This window comes from Apteryx mantelli, chromosome 14, assembly GCF_036417845.1.
Source record: "Apteryx mantelli isolate bAptMan1 chromosome 14, bAptMan1.hap1, whole genome shotgun sequence".
NCBI classification, from domain to species: Eukaryota; Metazoa; Chordata; class Aves; order Apterygiformes; family Apterygidae; genus Apteryx; species Apteryx mantelli.
The window spans coordinates 22,526,017-22,549,359 of record NC_089991.1 but is presented as its reverse complement, the minus strand read 5'-3'; the positions used below and the strand labels follow the sequence as shown (position 1 = coordinate 22,549,359).

At 53.3% G+C, this 23,343-nt stretch overlaps 3 protein-coding genes across 3 annotated transcripts in view; all 3 read left to right on the top strand.

Moving 5' to 3' along the window:
* Window positions 1–1,076: 1,076 nt before the first annotated feature.
* The window catches only part of LOC106487092 (protocadherin alpha-3-like), a 103,814-nt gene continuing 81,547 nt past the window's right edge, over window positions 1,077–23,343 (top strand). Inside the window, exon 1 of the mRNA XM_067305094.1 lies at window positions 1,077–3,551. Coding sequence (XP_067161195.1) covers window positions 1,077–3,551 — 2,475 coding nt within the window. The remainder of the gene's footprint in view (window positions 3,552–23,343) is intronic.
* Window positions 7,674–10,647, top strand: LOC136993377 (protocadherin alpha-6-like). The gene is made up of 2 exons (XM_067305048.1): window positions 7,674–10,145; window positions 10,588–10,647. The coding sequence occupies exons 1-2, from the start codon at window positions 7,674–7,676 to the stop codon at window positions 10,645–10,647; spliced, it is 2,532 nt and encodes an 843-aa protein (XP_067161149.1).
* Window positions 17,580–21,670, top strand: PCDHAC1 (protocadherin alpha subfamily C, 1). Its single transcript, XM_067305047.1, has 2 exons — window positions 17,580–20,009; window positions 21,647–21,670. Exons 1-2 carry the CDS (start codon window positions 17,580–17,582, stop codon window positions 21,668–21,670), a joined length of 2,454 nt encoding a protein of 817 aa, XP_067161148.1.

Below are 23,343 nucleotides of genomic sequence, written 5' to 3'. Positions count from 1 at the left end.
GCTCTGCCTACGGAAGGAGCAAGAGCATGAACTGCGCCACCGGAGGCGAAGCTTGCGGTTAGAAAAGCCACGTCCAAGCTGAGGATGTGCGGGCGGCATTCCGTCTAGGAGCGGGAGGCTGGTGTCCAAAAGCGGCAGGGATTGCATCCCACCCGCGCCGGCGGGTTCCTCGGAGAAGGCCGTTCTGGGAGAAGGAGGAGTGTACGCCCGTGACCGCGGTGTTGCTGTCGGCCCAGGGAAGCTGAGTCGCCCAACAGGCTTGTGCGTTTGTCAGAGGAAGACTGGCTGTGCGGCGAGGTGTCGGGCGGTCTGGGAAGGGGAGGTGCGGTGCGGCGCGGCGGAAGGAGTGTGGAGGCGAGAGAGAATAGCCGCGTGGAGCGAGGGGACGATGCGACGAGGTGCTGAGGAGATGAAGCGACGATGCGTGCTGCGCCCTGGCTGCGGCGGAAGGCTGCGAGTCGGGGGGCCCCGCGCCGCGTGCGGCGAGCAGGGGCGGGAGGCTGCCGTGCGCCGCGGGCGCGGGCGGGCGCGGAGTCTGCGCGCCGCCTCGGCCGGAGCGCAGGGTGCTGCTGCGGCTGGCGGAAAGGCGGCGGGCGCAGGGCACGGCTGCGAGGAGGCGGCGAGAGGGGCGCGGAGCGGGCGTGCGGTGCCCGGAGGAGGCGGCCGGCAGCCCGGGGGGCGCGGCGCCAGGGAGGCGGCGGGGCCGCGCCGGAGCCCGCGGGCATCGTGGCGGCGGGGCCGGAGAGCGGGTCGAAGCCGTGGCCGGGCAGCTGCAGGGCGGCGGCGGCAGAGGCCGCGGGTGTCGCGGCCTGGCGCGGCGGCCCGGGCCTGACGGCCGCAGGAAGGCGGCTTTGCCGGCGCGGCGCCGCAGCGGGGCACACGGTGTCGCTGCAGGCTCAGAAACGGCGGCGTCGCGTCGCGGCGGCTCCGCCCCGGTGCGGCGGAAAGCCCGGCTGTGAGCGCGGGGGGAGCGGCAGGGCGCGGGCGGCGGCGCCGGGGAGCGGCGGCGAGCGGCGGCGGTGCCGGGAGCCGTGAGCCGTGAGGCGTGCGGGCCCGTGCGGGTGCCGGCGCTGGCCATGGGCGTGTGCGCGCGGGCGCTGCTGCGGGTGCTGGTGCTGCAGGCGGCGTGGGCGCTGGGCGGTGGTCAGGTGCGCTACTCGGTGCCGGAGGAGGCCAAGGCCGGCACGGTGGTGGGTCGCCTGGCGCAGGACCTGGGTCTGGAGGCGGGCGAGCTGGAGGCGCGTCGGCTGCGGCTGGTGGCGAAGGGGCGGCGGGCGAGCGTGGAGGTGAGCGGGGCGAGCGGGGCGCTGGTGGTGAGCTCGCGGCTGGACCGGGAGGAGCTGTGCGGGAAGAGCGCGCCGTGCGCCGTGCGCCTGGAGGTGCTGGTGGAGCGGCCGCTGCGCGTCTTCCACGTGGAGCTGGAGGTCACCGACATCAACGACAATGCCCCGCTCTTCCCCGCCGCCCGCAAAAACCTCAGCATATCGGAGAGTTCCCCTCCCGGCTCCCGCTTCCCGCTGGAGGGCGCGTCGGACGCCGACATCGGAGCCAACGCGCAGCTCTCCTACAAACTCAGCCCGAGCGAGCATTTCACTCTAGAAGTGAAATCCAAAGACGAAAAGAAAACATCCGTAGTGCTCGTTCTAATGAAGGCGCTGGACCGGGAGGCGATGCCTGTGCACCGGTTGCTGCTGACGGCAAGTGACGGGGGCAGACCGTCGCTGTCGGGCACGATGGAGCTGGTGATCTCGGTGCTGGATGTGAACGACAACGCTCCCGAGTTCAACCAGTCGGTCTATAAAGTGCAGTTACCCGAAAATTCGCCCCCGGCAACGGTGATTCTCCAGCTAACAGCGACAGACAAAGACGAGGGAACTAATCAGGAAATATCTTACGCCTTCAGTGACACCACAGCTTCCAAAGTGAAGGATTTGTTCAGGATTGACCCCAACTCAGGGGAACTAAGTACTGTAGGGAAACTGGACTTTGAGGATGTAGAGTCGTATGACCTGGAGATCGAAGCGAAAGACAGGGGTACACCTCCGTTATCGGGGCACTGCAGCGTGGAGCTGGAGGTGGTGGACGTGAACGACAACGCGCCGGAGGTGTGGGTGACGTCGCTGTCGGTGCCGGTGCCCGAGGACGCGGCGGTGGGGACGGTGGTGGCGCTGCTGAGCGTGTCGGACCGGGACTCGGGGGCGAACGGGCGGGTGCGGTGCGCGGTGTGGCCGCCGGCGCCGTTCGGGCTGGTGGCGACGTTCGAGGGCTCGTACTCGCTGGTGCTGCGGGAGGCGCTGGACCGGGAGCGGGTGGCGGAGTACGAGGTGGAGGTGCGGGCGGAGGACGGCGGGGCGCCGCCGCTGCGCGCGAGCCGCGGGCTGCGGGTGCCGGTGTCGGACGTGAACGACAACGCGCCGGCGTTCGCGCAGGCCGTGTACACGGTGCTGGCGCGGGAGAACAACGCGGCGGGCGCGGAGCTGGCGCGGCTGTGGGCGCGGGACCCGGACGAGGCGGGCAACGGGCGCGTGAGCTACTCGGTGGCGGAGGGCGGCGCGGGCGCGGGCGCGGGGTCGCGGTCGGTGTCGAGCTACGTGTCGGTGGACGCGGAGAGCGGGCGGCTGTGGGCGCTGCAGCCCTTCGACTACGAGGAGCTGCAGGTGCTGCAGTTCGAGGTGCGCGCGGTGGACGCGGGGGAGCCGGCGCTGTGCGGCAACGCCACGGTGCAGCTCTTCGTCGTGGACGAGAACGACAACGCGCCGGCGCTGCTGCCGCCTGCGGGCGGCGGCGCGGGGCCCTGGGCTGGCGGCGCGGCGGGGTCGTCGTCGTCGTCGTCGTCGTCGGGGTGGTCGCTGTGGGCGTGGGCGGCGTGGGGGTCGCCGGCGGGGCAGGTGGTGGCGAAGATCCGTGCGGTGGACGCGGACTCGGGCTACAACGCGTGGCTGCGCTACGAGCTGCGGGAGCCGCGGGGGAAGGGCGCGTTCCGCGTGGGGCTGTACAGCGGCGAGGTGAGCACGGCGCGGGCGCTGGAGGAGGCGGACGGCCCGCGGCAGACCCTGCTCATCGTGGTGCGCGACCACGGCGAGCCGGCGCGCTCGGCCACGGCCACGCTGAGCGTGTCGCTGGGCGAGGGCGCCGAGGCGGCGCTGGCGGCGGCGGGCGCGGGCGCGGGCGCGGGCTCGGGCTCGTCGGTGTCGGGGCTGCGGCCGGCGGCGGGCGCCGAGGGCGGCGCGGCGGCGGCGGCGGCGACGAACGTGTGGCTGGTGGTGGCCATCTGCGCGGTGTCGAGCGTGTTCCTGCTGGCGGTGGTGCTGTACGGGGCGTCGCGGTGGGCGCCGCGGGCGGCCGTGCTGTCGGGGCCCGGGCCGGCGACGCTGGTGTGCGCCAGCGAAGTGGGGAGCTGGTCGTACTCGCAGCGCCAGAGCCGGAGCCTGTGCGTGGCGGACGGCGCGGGCAAGAGCGACCTCATGGTTTTCAGCCCCAACTTCCCGCCGCCCGCCGCCGGCCCCGCGGCGAAGGAGACGCCGCAGGATCCGCCCGCTCTCCTGGACACGGTCAGTGGCACTTTCTTTTCTACCCCTTCTCACCTGCGGGGTCTCCCGGAAACTCTTTCACAGTTCTTCCCCGTGCCTCTGGAGCCTCCTCTCGGAGGCGGGCTCGGCCCTGGGCGCCTGCGGGGGGCCGGTGCTTGTCAGGCCTTGATCTCCGACTCTTGGCAGCGATGTCCGTTGTGTCTGCCTTCGCTTGCAAATGCGCTCAGCTTTCGGAGCTGATGTGTGCTTTGAGAAGGAGTCTAACTTCTGGAGCCTGGGGTTTGGCAGGATCTCTTCTGTAAAAAAAATTCCATCGTGTTTCCCTGTGATGTAGTTCGCATGGACGGTTCCCTATCTATTTCTGTCTAAGGTGTTATTGGAGAGTAGGCTCCTACTTTCTGTCGGATCAGCTACTTTTTTTTTTTTTATGGAGGACCTAGAAATGAACAGAGAGATCCAGAGCATGATTTGGGATGGAAAGGACGTGTGGATGTCTCCAATGCTGTTCCCGTGCTTAAAGCAGGTCTGACTTAGAAGTTGGAAGAGGTTGCTGAGGGTGTTGTCCATTCCAGATCTGCATGTCATTTCTCACTGTCATTCTCCATCTGCCGTGTGCCCCTTTCAGTCATTTCTTTTTGAACATGAGGAATTGTTCCTCAAAGAGAAGTTCCTCCAAAGTTTTGATCAGCTTGATGGCCGTATCTGCAACTCTCACTGTTCTTCTCTCTTCCCTTTATTGTATTCGGGAGGTGATGAACTGTACGCAGAATTCAAACTCTCGTTGAACCTTGAATTTATAAACTGTGTAATGAAATCTGTTGTTTTCTTCTCTGTTCTTGGAAGTCTTAACCTTTTGATGGTCACTGAGGACTGAGGTGACATACCCATGTTGCTGTTTTTGCTATCCAAAAGATGTAATTTCAGAATGTTAAGTGCTTAGCTCAGTGGTCATGATAAATTCTGTAGACGCCATATTCTTTTCCTCATTTGCTCCATTTTACAGTGTCTTTCATTGAAAATCTTCTGCCATTTTCCCACACAGTCCTTCAGTGTTGTAAATCTTTTCTGCAGTTTTTTGCAGAAGGCCTCCTTTTAACTCTGCTCAGTGGGGTAACATCTACTGAAATCTTTCTCACATCACTCTCCATGCCTTTTCCAGATCCTTTCTGGAGACGTTTTATGGCACAGGCCCAAGAAAAAAAATCTCAGCCAAACTCCAGTGATGACCTTCTGATTTTGCTCAAGTGACCAGCTTTGGTCTTCCTGCCATCTGTGTAGTTAAATTGTACTTCTTATTGCCTCTTTTAGCCTCCCTTCATTTTGTATGGAGTGCCCTCATTTGTATACATTTTCCTGTCTTGCGTGTAGGCCAATTCTAATGAATATTTTATTTTTTGGCTACTGATGCTCCCACAGAATGCTGCTTTCCAATCTTCTTTCTTACTGAGAATGCTGTCCTCCTCCTCCTCCTCCTCCTCCACTTTGATTCTCTCTTTCATTCACGCAAGGCGAACTCTATTGGTACTTCATGGTTTCTCCCTCCCTTTGCATGGCATATATTTGTTCTTGAAGTACTACACAGTTCGTTTGTGGGTGGAACAGATAATGGGACTATTTCCTATTTCCAAGTATGAAGTTCATGTACTTTGTTATACAAAGTGGTTCTAGCAGAAGAGAGCAAACCAAGAGAGGTGTAAGAGACATGTAGCTATATTGCCACATTAAGCAAGATGTATTGCTAGAGGACTGGTTCTTGGTGAAGGAATGCCTTTAGGGAGGCACCTCACTCATGTTTCCTGACTGTACCCTTTCCATGTAATCTGCTATTGGTAGGCATTGTATTTTCTTTTTCTGAGAGTTATTTTTAAAACTAAACCTGCATTTTCTTTTTCATCTGTGCTTTATGTTGATCATGTGAACACCAACTTGGACAACACTTGAAACTCCCCATTCTCCTGCAAAGAGCACATCTTAGCTTTCCTTTCCCGGGAGATATGTCAGTAATTGTGAGGTGAGAGCCATGTTTCCAAACATTGTTGACTGTCTGATTTCAGAATTTGTGCCTCCTGCCATCCTCGTGGGTAACTGTCTTCTAGGCTCTTGAGCTGAGGTTTGCCTGGTGAGAATGTCTTGAGTTTTCAGGTTTCATTTTGATTCCTGTTGTTATCATGGAAGTGGATATAGGAACACTGTCAATAAAGCAAAGAACAGAGACTGTTGACAAAGCCTGCTTTTTTCCAGCCACACTTCCTTGAAAATCATTGACAGCTATCACTGAAAATTGCCCTTAGAACTTCTTATATGGTGGAGACCTGGCAATAAACCAAGACCACTGTTAGAACAGCTGTATGGATAAAGATGTAATTAGAGATGATCTGTTTGACAGACAGACATATTTGTGTTAGCATTTGGTATCTTTGTTTTGGTTCAACCTCATGTTGCATGGCTAATGTTTCTTTGCTAGAACGAGCAAATCATTTCTGTATGAAATCATCCCGCTCTTGTTTCTGCCTGGCATATGTGGCAGGGTGGCAGCAAGCTTGCATGGTTTTGTGGAGAAGGGGCTGTGATAACTTTATCTCAGTGGATGTGTTGGGCGTCTGGGGAGATGTTTTCAGAGAAGCAGTACCTTGCCAGAGCAGTAGTGTAACCTTTGGGGGGTTTTGTTTGGTTATGTGGTGTGTGGATCACTTTAATGAATGAGAGGCATTCTACGAGGGCTGATTTCCACTGGTAATAGAAATAATCTTGCTTTGTTGTACTATGCATGCATGCTTACCTAAAAAGGTAAGTAAGAACTTGACTTTCATTGTGCAGCTACAAGTGGGAAACAAAACTCGTAGGAAGTACTTCACTGAGGCACATAAAGATTACTAGAGAGCTGTGATTCCGCTGTGTTATTTCACCCTTCGAGGATTTGTGCAATTTGGGCTATGTTCAGATTAACTTACAAAGTTAGGGAGTCACTGCCGGAGCTGAGACTCTGAAACATTGTATGCACGGATGGTGTTTTAGCATCCTAAATCGCCCATCCGTGCATACAATATTTCAAAGGTTGAAACTACTGTTATAGTCTGACAGAGATATCCTTCATAATAAGATGTGTCGCTCTATTATTTGCTGTTTGAAAACCAGGGAGAGTGCATGCAATCGCTCAACGTCATCACTGTCACAAAGTAATGCAAAAGGAAGCAATTTATTCCTGATTTAGCGACGACCCACTAGGTACAAATCATCTTCTGCAGACCTCGTTTCTTTCCATGGATGGAGACCCCAAAGTGTGGTCTTGTACAGTACAGGAAGCAGAGGTGCAGGGGGAACCTGTGTGCTTTGCAAAGAATGAAAGAAACCAGGAGGCTTTGTTACGCCGCCTGAGGAATCTGTAGCGAAGACAAAGTCAAAGGGAGCAGAAGTGGTGGAGACTGTTTTCAGTGAAGGCCGTCTCAGGTGTAATCCCTGGCACAACATCTCTGAGTGCACAGGCATCTGGACGGAGAGAATTTGCGGGAAAAGGAGTTCCTAAGAGTGCATCAGACTTCAACAATGGCTTTATGCAAGGCTTAGTGGAAAACAGGAACCAACGGGCACGAGGACTCCTGTCTAAAACCGCGGACCTGCTTCATGTCAAGAGAGGTGTAGGCAGTTGGTAAGACGTTTGGTAAGTACTGGTCAATGATAGATCTTTTAAGAAAAGAAAAAGAAAGAAGAGGGGGAAAAAAAGACATGAGGTCTGCAGACTCGTGTTCGGCAGAGAAATGTTCTGAGGGGAACTGGGGGAGCTCCCTCGCCCGAGCGGGCACGGCCACGTCCCATCCTTCCCCTGCCTGGGCTCCGCTTCGGAGGTGCGGGAGGCCGGCGGGAGGAGTCCGCTTGCAGGAGCCGGAGCAGCTGTCAGACACACGGTGCCGCTGTCGGCCGCGAAGGCGCCGTGAGCCGGGAGGAAGGAGGCAGCTCCTCCCCGGGCAGCAGACACCGCTGCCCGTCAGCGGCAGAAGGCGGTGGACACCGGATGCGGCGGGCAGGGCTGGCCTAGGCGGCTGCGCGGGGAGCCGCCCTGCGGCGGGGGGGCCGCGGCGAGCGGCGGCGGTGCCGTGAGCCGGGAGCCGTGAGGCGTGCGGGCCCGTGCGGGTGCCGGCGCTGGCCATGGGCGTGTGCACGCGGGCGCTGCTGCGGGTGCTGGTGCTGCAGGCGGCGTGGGCGCTGGGCGGCGGTCAGGTGCGCTACTCGGTGCCGGAGGAGGCCAAGGCCGGCACGGTGGTGGGTCGCCTGGCGCAGGACCTGGGTCTGGAGGCGGGCGAGCTGGAGGCGCGTCGGCTGCGGCTGGTGGCGAAGGGGCGGCGGGCGAGCGTGGAGGTGAGCGGGGCGAGCGGGGCGCTGGTGGTGAGCTCGCGGCTGGACCGGGAGGAGCTGTGCGGGAAGAGCGCGCCGTGCGCCGTGCGCCTGGAGGTGCTGGTGGAGCGGCCGCTGCGCGTCTTCCACGTGGAGCTGGAGGTCACCGACATCAACGACAATGCCCCGCTCTTCCCCGCCGCCCGCAAAAACCTTAGTGTCGCGGAGTCCTTAACGCTGCCGGGCTCCCGCTTCCCGCTGGAGGGCGCGTCGGACGCCGACATCGGAGCCAACGCGCAGCTCTCCTACAAACTCAGCCCGAGCGAGCATTTCGCTCTGGAGTTGCAAAAGAACGAGAAATACAGTGAGTCGTTATTTCTGGTGCTGTCGAAGGCTCTGGACCGGGAGGCGATGCCTGTGCACCGGTTGCTGCTGACGGCGAGTGACGGGGGCAGACCGTCGCTGTCGGGCACGATGGAGCTGGTGATCTCGGTGCTGGATGTGAACGACAACGCTCCCGAGTTCAACCAGTCGGTCTATAAAGTGCAGCTGGCAGAGAGCGCTGCAGAGGGGACACTGGTGGTGCGTGTGAGAGCCACGGATTCAGACGAGGGAATGAACAGCCAAGTGGCGTACACAGTGAACAACGTAATCCCTGCCAGTGGAAAGGACCTGTTCGTGCTGGACTCGAGCACAGGGGAGATGAAGCTGGCGGGTCCCCTGGATTTTGAGGACGTTTGTCTATACGAGATACAAGTGGAAGCAAAAGATAAGGGACACGCCCCGCTGATCGGGCACTGCAAAGTGGTGGTGGAGGTGGTGGACGTGAACGACAACGCGCCGGAGGTGTGGGTGACGTCGCTGTCGGTGCCGGTGCCCGAGGACGCGGCGGTGGGGACGGTGGTGGCGCTGCTGAGCGTGTCGGACCGGGACTCGGGGGCGAACGGGCGGGTGCGGTGCGCGGTGTGGCCGCCGGCGCCGTTCGGGCTGGTGGCGACGTTCGAGGGCTCGTACTCGCTGGTGCTGCGGGAGGCGCTGGACCGGGAGCGGGTGGCGGAGTACGAGGTGGAGGTGCGGGCGGAGGACGGCGGGGCGCCGCCGCTGCGCGCGAGCCGCGGGCTGCGGGTGCCGGTGTCGGACGTGAACGACAACGCGCCGGCGTTCGCGCAGGCCGTGTACACGGTGCTGGCGCGGGAGAACAACGCGGCGGGCGCGGAGCTGGCGCGGCTGTGGGCGCGGGACCCGGACGAGGCGGGCAACGGGCGCGTGAGCTACTCGGTGGCGGAGGGCGGCGCGGGCGCGGGCGCGGGGTCGCGGTCGGTGTCGAGCTACGTGTCGGTGGACGCGGAGAGCGGGCGGCTGTGGGCGCTGCAGCCCTTCGACTACGAGGAGCTGCAGGTGCTGCAGTTCGAGGTGCGCGCGGTGGACGCGGGGGAGCCGGCGCTGTGCGGCAACGCCACGGTGCAGCTCTTCGTCGTGGACGAGAACGACAACGCGCCGGCGCTGCTGCCGCCTGCGGGCGGCGGCGCGGGGCCCTGGGCTGGCGGCGCGGCGGGGTCGTCGTCGTCGTCGTCGTCGTCGGGGTGGTCGCTGTGGGCGTGGGCGGCGTGGGGGTCGCCGGCGGGGCAGGTGGTGGCGAAGATCCGTGCGGTGGACGCGGACTCGGGCTACAACGCGTGGCTGCGCTACGAGCTGCGGGAGCCGCGGGGGAAGGGCGCGTTCCGCGTGGGGCTGTACAGCGGCGAGGTGAGCACGGCGCGGGCGCTGGAGGAGGCGGACGGCCCGCGGCAGACCCTGCTCATCGTGGTGCGCGACCACGGCGAGCCGGCGCGCTCGGCCACGGCCACGCTGAGCGTGTCGCTGGGCGAGGGCGCCGAGGCGGCGCTGGCGGCGGCGGGCGCGGGCGCGGGCTCGGGCTCGTCGGTGTCGGGGCTGCGGCCGGCGGCGGGCGCCGAGGGCGGCGCGGCGGCGGCGGCGGCGACGAACGTGTGGCTGGTGGTGGCCATCTGCGCGGTGTCGAGCGTGTTCCTGCTGGCGGTGGTGCTGTACGGGGCGTCGCGGTGGGCGCCGCGGGCGGCCGTGCTGTCGGGGCCCGGGCCGGCGACGCTGGTGTGCGCCAGCGAAGTGGGGAGCTGGTCGTACTCGCAGCGCCAGAGCCGGAGCCTGTGCGTGGCGGACGGCGCGGGCAAGAGCGACCTCATGGTTTTCAGCCCCAACTTCCCGCCTCCGGCAGAGAATGATTTTGCTGGGAAGGAGCAGTCACTAGTCCCACGTTCTTCAGACGTGGTAAGTGGGTTCGTATCTTTTTCTGGTCTGGGGCGTTTTCTGTCCCACCATCTTTCAGTTTTTCTTTATGAGTCATTTCCGGATAGAAACATCTCAGATGTTTTAATTTTTGTACGAAGGTTGTCTGACTCTGATTTTGCTGTTGCATGTAGCCAGATTGGTCCAAATTTAGACGGCTGTGTGTGGTCTTAGACTTGTGCATGTTTCCCGGTTTCTCGTGTTATAAAACATGTTTGCCTTGACATTGAATGATTCACAAAATGGTATTGTCTCTTCTTTTTTTTTTGTGCAGTACGTTTCGGGAATCATCACTGTTTCTAGGTCTTTTTTGCGATGGTATATTTGGTGAAATGTTTGCTTAGCATTTTAAGGTTTTTATCTTGTACACGGTATTGAGTGCCGATAGCGTGAGGTTAGTCAATCTTTTATTTTGCCTTATTAGTGTCTTTTCTTGTCTAACCTGTTGGACGGTGTTCGCAAGCTGGTGACCTCCTCAGGCTGATTGCAGATAGGGTATTAATTATCTTCGAATCCAGCTTTGAATGCGATAGGTTTTAATGAGGAATGTGTCAATATGCGTCGTTGTTTATTCTTATCTTACTGGTTGAGGAACTCGCTGAGTGGTTTGCCTCGCTAATCCCATGAAGCTGGAACACATTAAAAGACTATTACGGTTTGGAATGAGGGGAAGTGTTGGTGGAGGTCCTTAATGGTGTGTTGCTACTGGAAAGATCTCATATAGCTGATGTAATTCTCGTTGCAACGTTAAAAACGGAGATCGTATGACTTCCGGGGAAGTTAGAACAGTCAGTAATTTTATACGACCATTTTTCGTGTCACGCTTTCAAGTCGCAAAAGACATGCGTTTAGATAACTACCATAGTTTTAGGGAAACACGATCCTGTCAACACATTATATTTCTCTTGAGAACATTTATTTTTTTCGTTCTTTTAGCAGTAAACCTGATTTAGGCAAAGAACATAGCTTAAAAATCGAAGTCACATATCGATACTTCCAAATTGACAGGAATGTTCCTTTTAGGTAAACCAAAATACGGGTAAAGAAGGTGGATATATTCACGTCAGTTTTGTATAAATTCTTAGGGGCTTGACGTCTCCCGCGGATTCATAGAAAATGTGAGCTTGTCCCATTAATTTATTTTTCCTTTTTGCATTTATTTTACATCATTTAGAAAAGACTTGAAGTTCGAGTTCTTTGTATATTTGTTGGGGATTTTATTTGAAGACTCCTCTGACCACATCAGGTAGCTATTGTGCATACGGGAAGAAAGGCCGATCACCTCTCGAGCAGGTGTGAATTGCCTTCACTTGTCTGTGTGCAGCAAGGGTTATCACAGTGCTGTAGAAGTGTTACGGTGGTTTTCCTTAATTTCCAAGGATCTGACAGAGGACAGGAAAAACAAACTGAGATTTCCTAAAGGAAAACTTGGTAGAGAAATTTTTTTTTCTGGTTTAGAAGGTTTTAGTAACTCTAGAAAAGGATGCAAAAACAATTCCCGTCCGAGAGAGCCTCGCAGCGAGTGCGGACATGAAGATAACGCGATCCGCCACCGCGGAGGTGGTGGGGAGTCAGCTTGTTTCCGTGGGCTAAGATTAAAAGCGATGATACGGAGTCTCTTAATGACGATCATTTGGGGGTAAGAAAATATTTGTGTCGTCTGAAGAGATTTGCGTAATTCCAGATATTTCCTTGGTTTCACTATGACCGCTATAATAAATTGAGGATCTGAAGGGACCCTACGCTGGTAAGAAACATTGCTGCACGTTTCTAAAAGAAATACCGAAGCATTAACTTCAGAAATAAACCTCGAGAATGCTTTTACTTCGTAGCATATTCTGGGAAGAAGTAGTTAACAGAAGATACTGGAATATACAGTCAGTGTCTTGGATAAAAGATAGAGATTGGCGCAAGGTTGTCAGTCTCTGCCAGACCAGGCTCTCTTCATCCCAAAGGCTACCACCGTTGCCGCATATGGCTTTGGAAGACGATTCTCATTAACGACGGTGTTACGAGGCACGGTGCAGTCGTGGTGGTTGGGAGCCGTGGGTGTATGGGAGGGGTAGCTGATGCTGGGGCTTAGAGCTCGAGCTGCGGGTGGAGCTGTGCGCGCTGTAGCCGTTCGTCAGTAGGCGGCTCCGGGAGCCGGAAGGTGGGAGCGGAAGGGGCGGCAGCGAGCGGCGGAGCGGCCGCTGCAGCGCTCCGCACTGACTTGCCGGCGGGAGGCTGTTTCACAGCCGCAGAACAGGGAATTTTGCAGGGAAATGCCGAGTGCCGCTGCGGGAAGACACCGCCACAAGGTGCTCGGCTTGGAGCCGCGCTTTTGCACACGCAGTACCTGTCATTCGTACCCGCCGTCGTCGGTGTCCCCCGGCATCTTCCGCAAAGCTCGGTGGTCTCTGACGGGAGTAAATAGAGCAGTCTCGGACCTCGGGTGGAATAGACGCGTGTTCTTGCCTGCGATATAGCGGATGGCACGGTGCGAGTGTTTCCATTGCTTGATGTAGGTCATGAGGATTTTCGGGGGGATCACTGAAATCTAGAAATCCCCTGCGTACGAGATTTATTCTCCCGGGCTCCTTTTAGTAATCTCAGTTCCCACCGTCCCCACGTCGCAACTGCGAGCTCCCATGATTTGCTGAAGGGCATCCTGACATCGGTACCCGCTCCGCCAGCAGTCACAGCCTGCCTGCGCGGAAGGGGGAGGCGGGCTCGGAGCTGCGGTGACAGCAGCGGATCAGCCCCGGCCCTGCAGCCAACACCGAGGGAAGCGCGGGGCGGCGGGGCTGAGCGTTGCACGGGGGCGGAGACGCAGCCGGGCGTGGGAGATGGCTCGGTCCCACCGGACACAGCCCGGGGACAGCGGCGGGTGCTATGGCCGCGCCGAGTCCCGAGCGAAGGAGCCCGGTGTTCCGGGGCGCTCGGGCTGTCACCATCTTTGCGTTCATCTCTGCCCGGGGGAGCCCACATGGGAAAGGCGATAGCGGAGTCCCTGTACCTCCGCTGGCAGCTATTATAACCCTGTTCCGCGCCGGCGTTTAGGGCTCGGTCCTAGGAGGAGCCCCCGCACTGGCTCCGGTCTTCCTCAGACCGCAGGCAGATCCAGTTTACTGACGGACCCCCGTGACACCGTCAGTGTCCGAACTTTTCTCATGCACCTTTCCGGGTCGAGATCAAAGCTGCGGCTGCCTGCCTGTCCGGGGACAGCTGCCCGTGCCGCCACGGAGTGCTCATCCATTCACTTCAGCGGAGAAACTGCAGGGTTGTCGCTCCATTTGCTTTCCCGGACGGATCCAACCCTTTCTGATGTCTCGCCTCTCCCGGCAGACGCTCCGCTGCCGCGGAAGCGCCCTCTTTCTGGTCTAGCATCAGCGGGGGCCTCGGTTGCGTTGGGGACCCCTCGGAGAAACGGGGCGAGTTCTGCTGCTCGCATTTTCCCTAACCCCAGTACCGATCTAGAGGTGTCTGTGATCTGCAAACCTCCTCCAGAGACGCCGATCCGCGTCTGCACGGCCTTTGATGCATTGCCTGAGGATAACGGGGCGTTAAAATTATCATCAACGTAAAGGATGGTGTTCAAACACGCGTGGTCCTTCGTGTGGTGCAGCCATGTCCTCCAGAACCCCGAGATAATCCGGTTTGACTGTTCCTCTTTGTTTTTTTGCCTCTGATCGCTTACCAGCTTCCTCTGGCCGCTGCCGTTGTTTCGAGCACAGTATGCACGGCTGGAGAGATGACGTCTTACTGCTGAAAACAGGGATGATTGGCTGAGAATATAAGACGGGGCGGGAGAAAGAGAACGTAAGGGATGCTCAGGGCTCTGAGGCACTGTAAATGCAACGATGCAACAGCTTATTGGGTGGGAGGACACGGAAGAAGCGCTCTGTGAGCACGTCGGGGAGCAGAAGATTATAGAGGGATTGCGTAGCGGTGGTTGAGACCGCGGAGGTCCCGGGACGTGCCCTCAGGGTCGCAAAAAGTTTGATTCCTCGGCGATTCGGACCAAAATAGCTTGCTGGGTGGGTAAACTGGAGGGAAGGGAGTAGGAAACGGTTCAGAGAGGGCAAATTGAAGGCAAAGCCGACATCAAAGGTGAGAGGTTTTAAAAAGTGCTTACATTATCCTCCGTGATGAGTTACCAAGGGAGGCGTCTATTTTTAAAGGTATTTAATATGGCTCGTGCAACTAACGTAATTAGGGAAAGAGACTAGGCGTGGCGAGGAGACCTGTAAGGTTACAGACCCTGAAATGCCGGGACCTGTAAGTGGTGACACGGAAGAGTGGCCGAACAAGAGTGAGAGCGAAGAGACTGAATGCTACGACATCCTTGAGACACTGGGCATCTGGGTGTGAGAGGCGAGACACCAGACAGCTGGATGTGGGAGGCTGAGTGCAAACGGTGTGTGTATCTGTGTGTGTGTGTGTGTGTGTTTGTGCACAGGGGGGATTGCTCCGTGGTGCACGAAATGGCTTGGGAGTCTCCCGGACAGAGCGGTCACTTCACGCACGGAGCAAGACTGGGGTCTCCACTCGTCTGCCTCCATGGCACAGCAGTGTTACTCTCTTCAGAGCAGGAGCGGCTGCGTTGTAATTGGCCAGAGATGTTAATATTACTAAGCGTTTTATTTTTGGCTATGGCCCAGAGCTCGTCTGGTCTGGTCCGGAAAGGAAGTGTGGCAGGAATGGGAGGAGTGGTTGTGTATTAATACATTGCCGGCAATACTTATGTTCCAGTGATCAATACTGTGTGACTTCCGGGGACATCACCCTCTTTCCACAGTAGAGAGTGGAAGGAGACAACAGGACAAAAGACGCCAAAATATTAAAGCAGGACTGTAACGTTATGTAAAAGAGAATTGTAGGCAGGACCCCTTACAGCTTTATAGACAAGCATTAGGCAACACTGCAGAAGAAAAGGAAGAGATGTAGCAGAAAGCTGAAGAAATTATCTCAGATGGCAAAAGAGTAGTAAATGAGTGAATTAACAAAGAAAAAATCGGTGAAGGTTGCCAAATACTTCTAAAAGATTAGTAAATTTTGGAAAGAGGCAAATGTACAATCACTTTAACTATTTGTGGCCATTGTTCACGTATCAGTTTCTTCCAGCCAATGTTTCAGACACCAGTGTGCATAATCACAGCTTTTGAATTCAAATATTAGGATTAAAAAAAACCCAAACAACTACCTTTGGAATGGGTCTGTCCGTTCAACAAGAGGAACTTGGGTCCAAGATTCCTGGGTGAGTAGAGCGTGTGTGTTGTAGCTGTATACGCATCTGGGTGTAACAACACTGCTCCAACTTTCCCAGAAGGATGTATTTATCTTTGCCATTGGCCAAGGCCAAGGAAAAACCTTTGCTGTCTTCCCTTTGACTTCAGTAGGTGGTATTACTTTGATCCAGCATGTTTATAGTAGCTGCACATTATTACAGAGGAGTAAGAACAGTGTCTTTTTCCGTATTATAGAGGACATCATATCCTGGTAGATGGGAAGTCTGGGGGAATTTGGGGCAGGGGGTCTAGATGGTAATTTTACGGTGACTAAGTGGGAACTAGGGATTTCCACAGTTTAGGGGGGGGGGGGAGAAGCCCAGGTAAATAGCATGCTGTAAATATTATATTTATGTTATATACTGCATACAATGGCCCACTGGCCAAATTTACAAGGTTTGTGAGTTAAGACAGATACAAACCACCCCCGCAGCTCTTACAGGTGCTGTAGCATCAATGCAATAAATGGAAAATGCAACATTCAAACATTGCCAGGAGAGCTGAGAATCTTAATAATCGCAAACACTTGTGCTGTGGTGGACCGAGGCTTGCTTTAGTGTCGGTAGGATAGGAACCTCTCTTGGAGGTTTTGCTGAGTTAAGGATACAGACAGATGTATCGAATTTTTATTTAGTGAAACATTTCTGGCCGTGCTCCCAGTTTTCTCCTATTTTTAGAGGCACTGATAGTTTGTGTAATTGAAATGCTCTTTTTCACTGGCCTGGAAATTTTCAGCTGCATGAAATAAATAGAAGCAGAGCTGGTGCAAGAATGGTTAAAGTCTGCCTTTGCAGCGTATTCATAGCCTCTTCCTTTTGATTGATCAGGATCTCATGATAATAAGCTCTCATACAAGAGAGCTGGAAACGAAGGGGATCGGGGAGTTTTCATGGGCTGAAAGCAAACTGTAAAAATTGCTGCGGAAAGGGAGTGACCCGGACTTTTAGGGAAGGTATACTGAAATGCATTTCGCCTTCTCCCACACCCTTAGCGAGCAGTAGCTATCTATACCCTCGGTGCAGGAAGTCGGGGGAGCGGAGAGCTTTGATCTCCACGCGTGGTCTGTTATTTCTCTGTGGTATCAGCTTGTCTCTCGCCAGTATTCCTCAGCATGCCCTAAATACCACACCTCCCTGGCATCGGTACCTACTTCTGTGCAAGTAACTCGACTGCTGCAGCTTCCCAGTTTCCCTCTGCTCACCCCAGCTGTCCCGATCCTGCTCTGGCGGGTTGGATGGGAGCTCTTCTGTGGTTGCAGGTGATCACACTGGGGCAGTCAGACGAGAGACTCTTTTCTCCAGTAATCGGAGTTATTTTATCTTGTCCAGAAAGAGAGTCAGGCAAGAGTTGTATTATATCTTTATTTTTATTATTTTTACATTTTTTATTATTTTTGCTTAAAAGGGCAGAGACGGCTGCCTGCTTTAATCACGCTCTTAAACCCCCTCTGGGAGATGTGCTCAGCCGGAGTGTGCCGGGACTGTGCTGACCCGTGTTTAGCCGATGGCTGTCACTTATACGCGTTTCCCTTCCTCCCCGGTGCTCTGACAGCGTGAGACGGGCGCATCCTCTCGCTGGCTCTTCTGCGAATACGCGAGGACCAGCGAGGGGGAGGGAGCAGGTCTTCTCTGCATCTCTCGCTCACGGAAACACGATCATGCTGCAGACTTGGGGGCCCGGAGGCCCCTCGCAACTCCTTAGGGGCGTTAAAGAGAAAGGAGGAGAGGGGGAAAAAAAAAAAAAAGGAAGGAAAAGGAGAAGCAGCCGGCCGGCGGTTTTTTCGGGCGCCGGGGGTCCGCAGCCCCTTCCCCGCGGCGGCGGTGCAGCTCGCAGCGCGGCCCCTGGGTGGCGCCGCCGCCGCCGGCCGCCGCGGCGTGTAGCCGGCGCGCTCGGCCGCCGGGCCGGCACAGCGAGCGGCGGCGGCGGGCGCAGCGGAGCTGCCGGCTCTCCGCGCTCGGCTGCCGGCGGCGGGGGGGAGCCGCAGCGGGGCAGGGGCGCTCCCTTCGCCTGCAGCAAACTTTTCGCCTTTCCGTCGGTGCGCCCTCGCGCCGGTTCCTTTTGCACTGGGAACTTCAGGTCTTTGCTGAAATACTGGATTATGTCACTGCTGAGACGGTCTGCAGGGAGCTGAGCCAGGGGAGGAAGAATGCGGGTCTATTTAATAGTCTTCTGCCTTATTTCCTGCACCGTGAACGGGCAAATAGTGTATTCCATCACCGAGGAAACGGAGCGTGGAGTGTCTGTTGGAAACATAGCAAAAGACTTAGGAATAAATGCGGCTACACTTTCATCCCGGAAATTTCGCGTGATCACCGGTTCAAGTAAGCAATATTTTAATATAGATGTAAGCACGGGGGCTTTATCTATTAAGGAGCCCATAGACAGAGAGCAGGTTTGCGAATTAAAATCTACCTGTTTTCTGAATTATGAACTTGTGCTAGAAAACCCTCTAGAGCTTTATAGGATGGAATTTAAAGTCCTGGACATAAATGACAACTCTCCTAGCTTTGCTTTAAGTGAATATCGCATAAATGTGGCTGAGTTCCTGTCACCTGGGGCACGGTTTGCACTCCCCACTGCCCGAGATTCTGATGAAGGTTCCAACAGTGTCCAGAATTATACTCTGAGCCCTGATGACCATTTCTGTTTGGAAATGCAGACACACGGGGATGGGAGTAAGTATCCTGAATTGGTGCTGGAAAAAGCCTTAGACAGGGAGCAGCAAGCCACCCACAGACTTATCCTTACAGCCAAAGATGGTGGGAATCCCCCAAAGTCTGGTGACATCCAGGTCATTGTGACTGTGCTGGATACCAATGACAATGCACCGGAATTTGAGCACTCAGTCTACAGGGCGAGTATCTTGGAAAACTCCCCCAATGGCACTTTGGTAGTTCAAGTGCATGCCACAGACTTGGACGAAGGTCCAAATGGAGAAGTCAGGTATTCATTTAGCAATAGCACTGCTGCTGATATACAGCAAATGTTCTTAATTAACCCTCACACTGGGGAGGTGGCAGTCAATGGCGTTTTAGCTGTTCAGAGACCTCTTCTTGAGATGCTTATTGAGGCAAGGGATAAAGGGGCATTTGGCATGTCCAGCACAGCTAAGCTGCTGGTGGAAATCACTGATGTGAACAATCATGCCCCAGAGATAACAATTGCATCCCTTTCTAGTCCCATCCCCGAAGATGCTGTGCCTGGCACTGTGATAGCTCTTCTCAGTATTATGGATAAAGACCCTGGGGAGAATGGGAAGATAACCTGCCAGATCCCTGATAACCTTCCCTTCCAGCTAAAACCTTCCCTTGAAAACTACTACAGCCTGGTCACTAGTGGACTTCTGGACCGAGAGCTGATTAGTGAGTACAACATCACCATTACTGCCACAGACCTGGGCTCCCCTCCCACTACCACTCAGAAGACCCTTTGGGTGCAGATTTCTGACGTGAACGACAACCCCCCTGTCTTCATTGCTGACGCATGTGATGTTTCTGTGGAGGAGAATAATCCACTTGGTGCTTTTCTCTACCAAGTTTCAGCATCTGACCCTGATGTGGGGGAAAATGGACGGGTCTCTTATGCACTCAGGAACTCCACGGTTGCAGGCAGTGCCCTGGCCAGTATTTTATCTGTGAGCTTGGCCAATGGGAGCATCTACGCAAAACGTGCCTTTGACTTTGAGCAGCTTAGGAGCTTCCATTTCCAAGTGGAAGCCAAGGACAATGGGTCACCAGCCTTGAGTACTGCCATAACTGTGAATGTTTACATCTCAGACCAGAATGACAATGCCCCAGCCATCCTGTATCCCACCAGCCAGAATGGTTCGGTGGCTGTGGAAATTGTGCCCCGCCTGGCCGATGAGGGTTACCTGGTGACCAAAGTGGTGGCAGATGATGATGACAATGCACAGAATGCCTGGCTCTCCTATCATCTTGCCCACTCCTCTGATTCCACACTGTTCCACTTGGTACCACACTCTGGCGAGCTGCGCACCACACGCTCCATGCGCTCCACTGACTTTCTCAAGCACAAGGTGGTCGTGGTGGTACGGGACCATGGGGACCCACCACTCTCTTCTACCGTGACTGTGGGCATCCTGCTGGCTGACTCCCTGCCCCAGGCACTGCCCGACTTTGATGACAGTGGGGATCCACCACCACTGCTCAACACCACGAATCTCTACCTGATTGTTTCCCTTGCCTGTGTCTCCTGTGTCTTTGCAGCATTTCTCCTCTTCCTCACCCTTGCGCGGCTGTGCCGCTGCCAGACTTCCCACCACCATGGATGCTGCACCTGCTGCCACTGCTGCCCAGTGGATGAGTATGAGAAGTATTGCTACAATGTGCGCATGCTTCCCAGCTCCCACCTCACACCAGATATGCTGGAAGTTGCTGGTGTGGGCAAACTGACTCATACCTACTTGTACAGGGCGTCCATAGGCCTTGGGCCTGGTAATCGCAGCATCCGAAATGGTGATGCTGGGAACCTTCCCAGTGGCTCAGGGTTACAAATGCCAAGACCTTTCATCCAAGTGCAGCGGGTCCAAAGTGATCGCTTGAATGCTGTTCTTGTGGTAAGTACTTATTGCCTTTTTGCTCCCTGGCACATGACCCCATGTCTACACTGGGCTGATGTCAGCGTGGAAGAAGATGCTGACACTATTTGTCTGCAGGAGAGCAGGAGTCATTTCATGGCACCTGAAGGAAACTTCAGGACCCTTTAATATATTTTCAAAAGCCAAAAAATGACTCAGAAACTCTGGGCGGAGTGTGATCATGGGTTGGCAAAAGAAGATTTCTCTCATCAGCATTTAGGATATGCAGGCAGCTGGAGGTAAAGAAGGTATAAGTGAAAGTTAAAGACCTTGTAAGTTCATCCATCCTATTCAGAGAGCTAAGAAGGGGTGGCATAAGAGTCGCTTCCAGTTTCTGATCCATGGGAAGCTTATACACTGTAGAGAGACCATGATTTTCTACTTCCTGAGATTTTTCCAATGAGGGGTGAGTAGTTTGCTAAGCTAGGTCTTATGGTGGAATAGCAGGAATTCAATATCCAGCACCATTTTGGAAAATGTATCAGGCTTTATGAAACTAAAAGAAAAGTCTATTCTGCTCCTCTGACCAAGCTGGTTTATTCCCAATAGCGTGATGGATGACTTTGCAGGAAGAAATGTCTCATTGTGATCATAGTGTAGGGCTACAAGATAGGATATGTGGGTAGCTCTGATCTGCTGGGTATCACTGGGCCATTTGTCCGAAATTTGGTTTTCCTATATGCTAAATAACATTGGTGATACTTATTAAAAAGTGCTGTGAGTCCTGTTTATATTTTTGTGAAGTTTTTAGATGCTTTGCCTGCGGACTATCCAAGTTCCCAAGTATGCATAAAGGTAATTGTTTTGTCAGCAGTTACACGCCCGAAAAACATCATTGTGAATGTGAGCCAGATATATTGCTCAGGTAGTGCCATTCCTTTGATTTGGCTTATATTGTAAGTTTTTGTGCCATTTCTAAAGAGCATGATTTTCTCAGTTACGTCAGCTTTGGATGACACAGTTCAAGCCATTTTGAAGGATCCTGATCATCAGGGAACAACCTCTGCAACCAGATGTTTCAGCGTGTATTGAGTTCCAACTCCCCAGGTTAGGGATAATCGGATGCTGATACTTTTGGGACTACAGAATTGTGACCAACGCAGGCTTTGTCAAGGCCGGTACTCTGTAGTTATAGCTAAACCAGATGCTTTCAAGGCAAATGTAAGAACTCATAGTAGACAGAAGTAGTATAATCTGTTCCCCATTGTTGTCCTTATCCTGATTTATAAGCATTAAAGGTTGTTCTAAGCCTGTAATCCTGAGGTTTATTTTTATTTTTGAGATCATTATCATTAATTTTTATAGATGAGGGCTCTTCATACATGGAAATGCCCAGTTCCTTTTTGAACTTTGATGTATGGGTAGCTTCAGTGACTTCTTTCGATAATCAAATACATATTCAACTATACAGTATCTGAAAAAGCATTTCCTTTTAACTTATGAATTTCCAGGTAGTAATTTCACTATTTTTTGCCCTTCTTATTGAAAAGATTCTTGATTCAATCTCAACTATACAATTATTTTATCATGATTTCTCTTATTTATCTGATGGCCAGGCAAAATTGGCTTTTTGATCTCTCTTTTTACTCTTTTCTGCACCCCTTCCAATTCTGCAGATAAATTGTAGTGACAGGGAATGATCCTCTCTCAAATATTTGCAATTTGATTTACTTGTGGTCTATCTAGTATTTAATCAAAATCATAGTCAGTCTTAAGTTCTGTAGTGGCAAAGGGTTGCACACGTCACGGTGTCTCACTATGCAAAGGGGGTATGCAATAAATCAGTCTCGAAAAAGCAGAATCTTCAATGCCTCTTGGTCAGAAATTGTAGACTCCAAGAAAATAGCATTTGGCAGTATCAGAAGAAGAATTTGGATCTAATGCGTTGGTGCACTTTGGCAATATCATTGTTTATTTTGAGGACCTGAAAAAATGTCCAACTATGAACATTCATAATGGGGTGTTAAAAGCCTTTTTAGCCCTCTTAACTTGGAGGGTGTCTGCGAGAACAACATTGGTAATGTCTTAGAGCTGTTTCCTTGGCTGGAGAACAGTAAGTAGCTGGAAAACTTGTATGATAACAGAGGTGATATAAAAAACTGGCATAACTAATTTTTACATTCCTATGATCAAGATCTTGAAACTCAGGTTGTTAGGACATTATCGGATTAAACAATAACAAAAATGGAAGTGTATCCCTGATCTCTATAACTGGAACAACCAAAATGTGTCCCATTGAATCTCGTTGTGTTTCAGTCATTCAGATATATTTTTTTAAACTGCAAACGTGAAATGTGGTACACATTTTCAGGAGCTTTTGATAGTGGGGAAAACAAATCCCAGATATCACCTTTGGCAATTCTTTCTGCTCAAACCCTATAAACAGAGGTGGATAAGCATAGGTGCCATCCTGGTAGAAAGTCCAAAGGCCATGTATTAGCTAAGCAGAAGAGTGCAAGGGAACATAGGCAGAGACTGTGAAGCTGTATCTACCCTTAGAAACAAAGTGATGTCAGTTATCAGTAGTTTGGTGCTGATGATCACAAGAGTTAGTTTACTGAAAAATCAACTATATATGTGTTAGGACTTACATATTTCTAAAATTTGCAAGTCATTAAAAAGGTGCTTATATTAAAATAATCAGAAGAGGACAGAAGCAGTAGTTTGTGTGCTTTCATTTCTATACGTGCTTTAGATTTGCTAATATTTAAAATAAAGTAAGGTAGAATCATGTTAAAGATGTACTGGGGAATTGTTTGCTGTGATCTGAGGTTGGAAAGAAAGCTATCACTCATTCTTGAAAAATATTCCTTAGTCCAAATTCCTGTGGACTCAAATGTGATTTCTATGCAGAAAGATCAATAATTTCATTAATGAGGAGATTTTTACTCATTTTATATTAAAATGGGAGGATTATCATTTTCCAGTATTTACCAATATACATTTCAGTAAAAAAAAAATACGTAAGTTTGGTTATAAACTAAATTTAGACTTTAAGTGCTTTCACACTGACTCATTTGGTGTTACAAATATAAACATATATCACCCTCTGTATTGCTCCCTAAAAATATATGTGTAACAAAAATAAAGCATCAAATATTTAAAAGACACTGGGAGCAACTCCATAATTACAATTTGAGCAGAACTTCAGTATATTTAGGATTACAGTTGTCAGTACCCAGAAAATATAAAAAATATTTACATATAATAGGAGTTAATTGAAGTTCCAGAAATGAAAATTAAATGTATTTTTAAGATTCAGGTTGATTTCTTTATTGCTGGTTCTCTTTTGCTACTGAATTAAATGATAGGC

What these genes read in the sequence shown, in the direction of transcription:
- PCDHAC1 (XM_067305047.1), top strand. Translation starts at nt 17,580, where the DNA reads ATGCGGGTCTATTTAATAGTCTTCTGCCTTATTTCCTGCACCGTGAAC. An exon ending in GCTTGAATGCTGTTCTTGTG is followed by an intron (nt 20,010 to 21,646) that starts GTAAGTACTTAT and finishes CCAATTCTGCAG; the next exon opens with ATAAATTGTAGTGACAGGGA.
- LOC136993377 (XM_067305048.1), top strand. Translation starts at nt 7,674, where the DNA reads ATGGGCGTGTGCACGCGGGCGCTGCTGCGGGTGCTGGTGCTGCAGGCG. An exon ending in TCCCACGTTCTTCAGACGTG is followed by an intron (nt 10,146 to 10,587) that starts GTAAGTGGGTTC and finishes TTGCCTTATTAG; the next exon opens with TGTCTTTTCTTGTCTAACCT.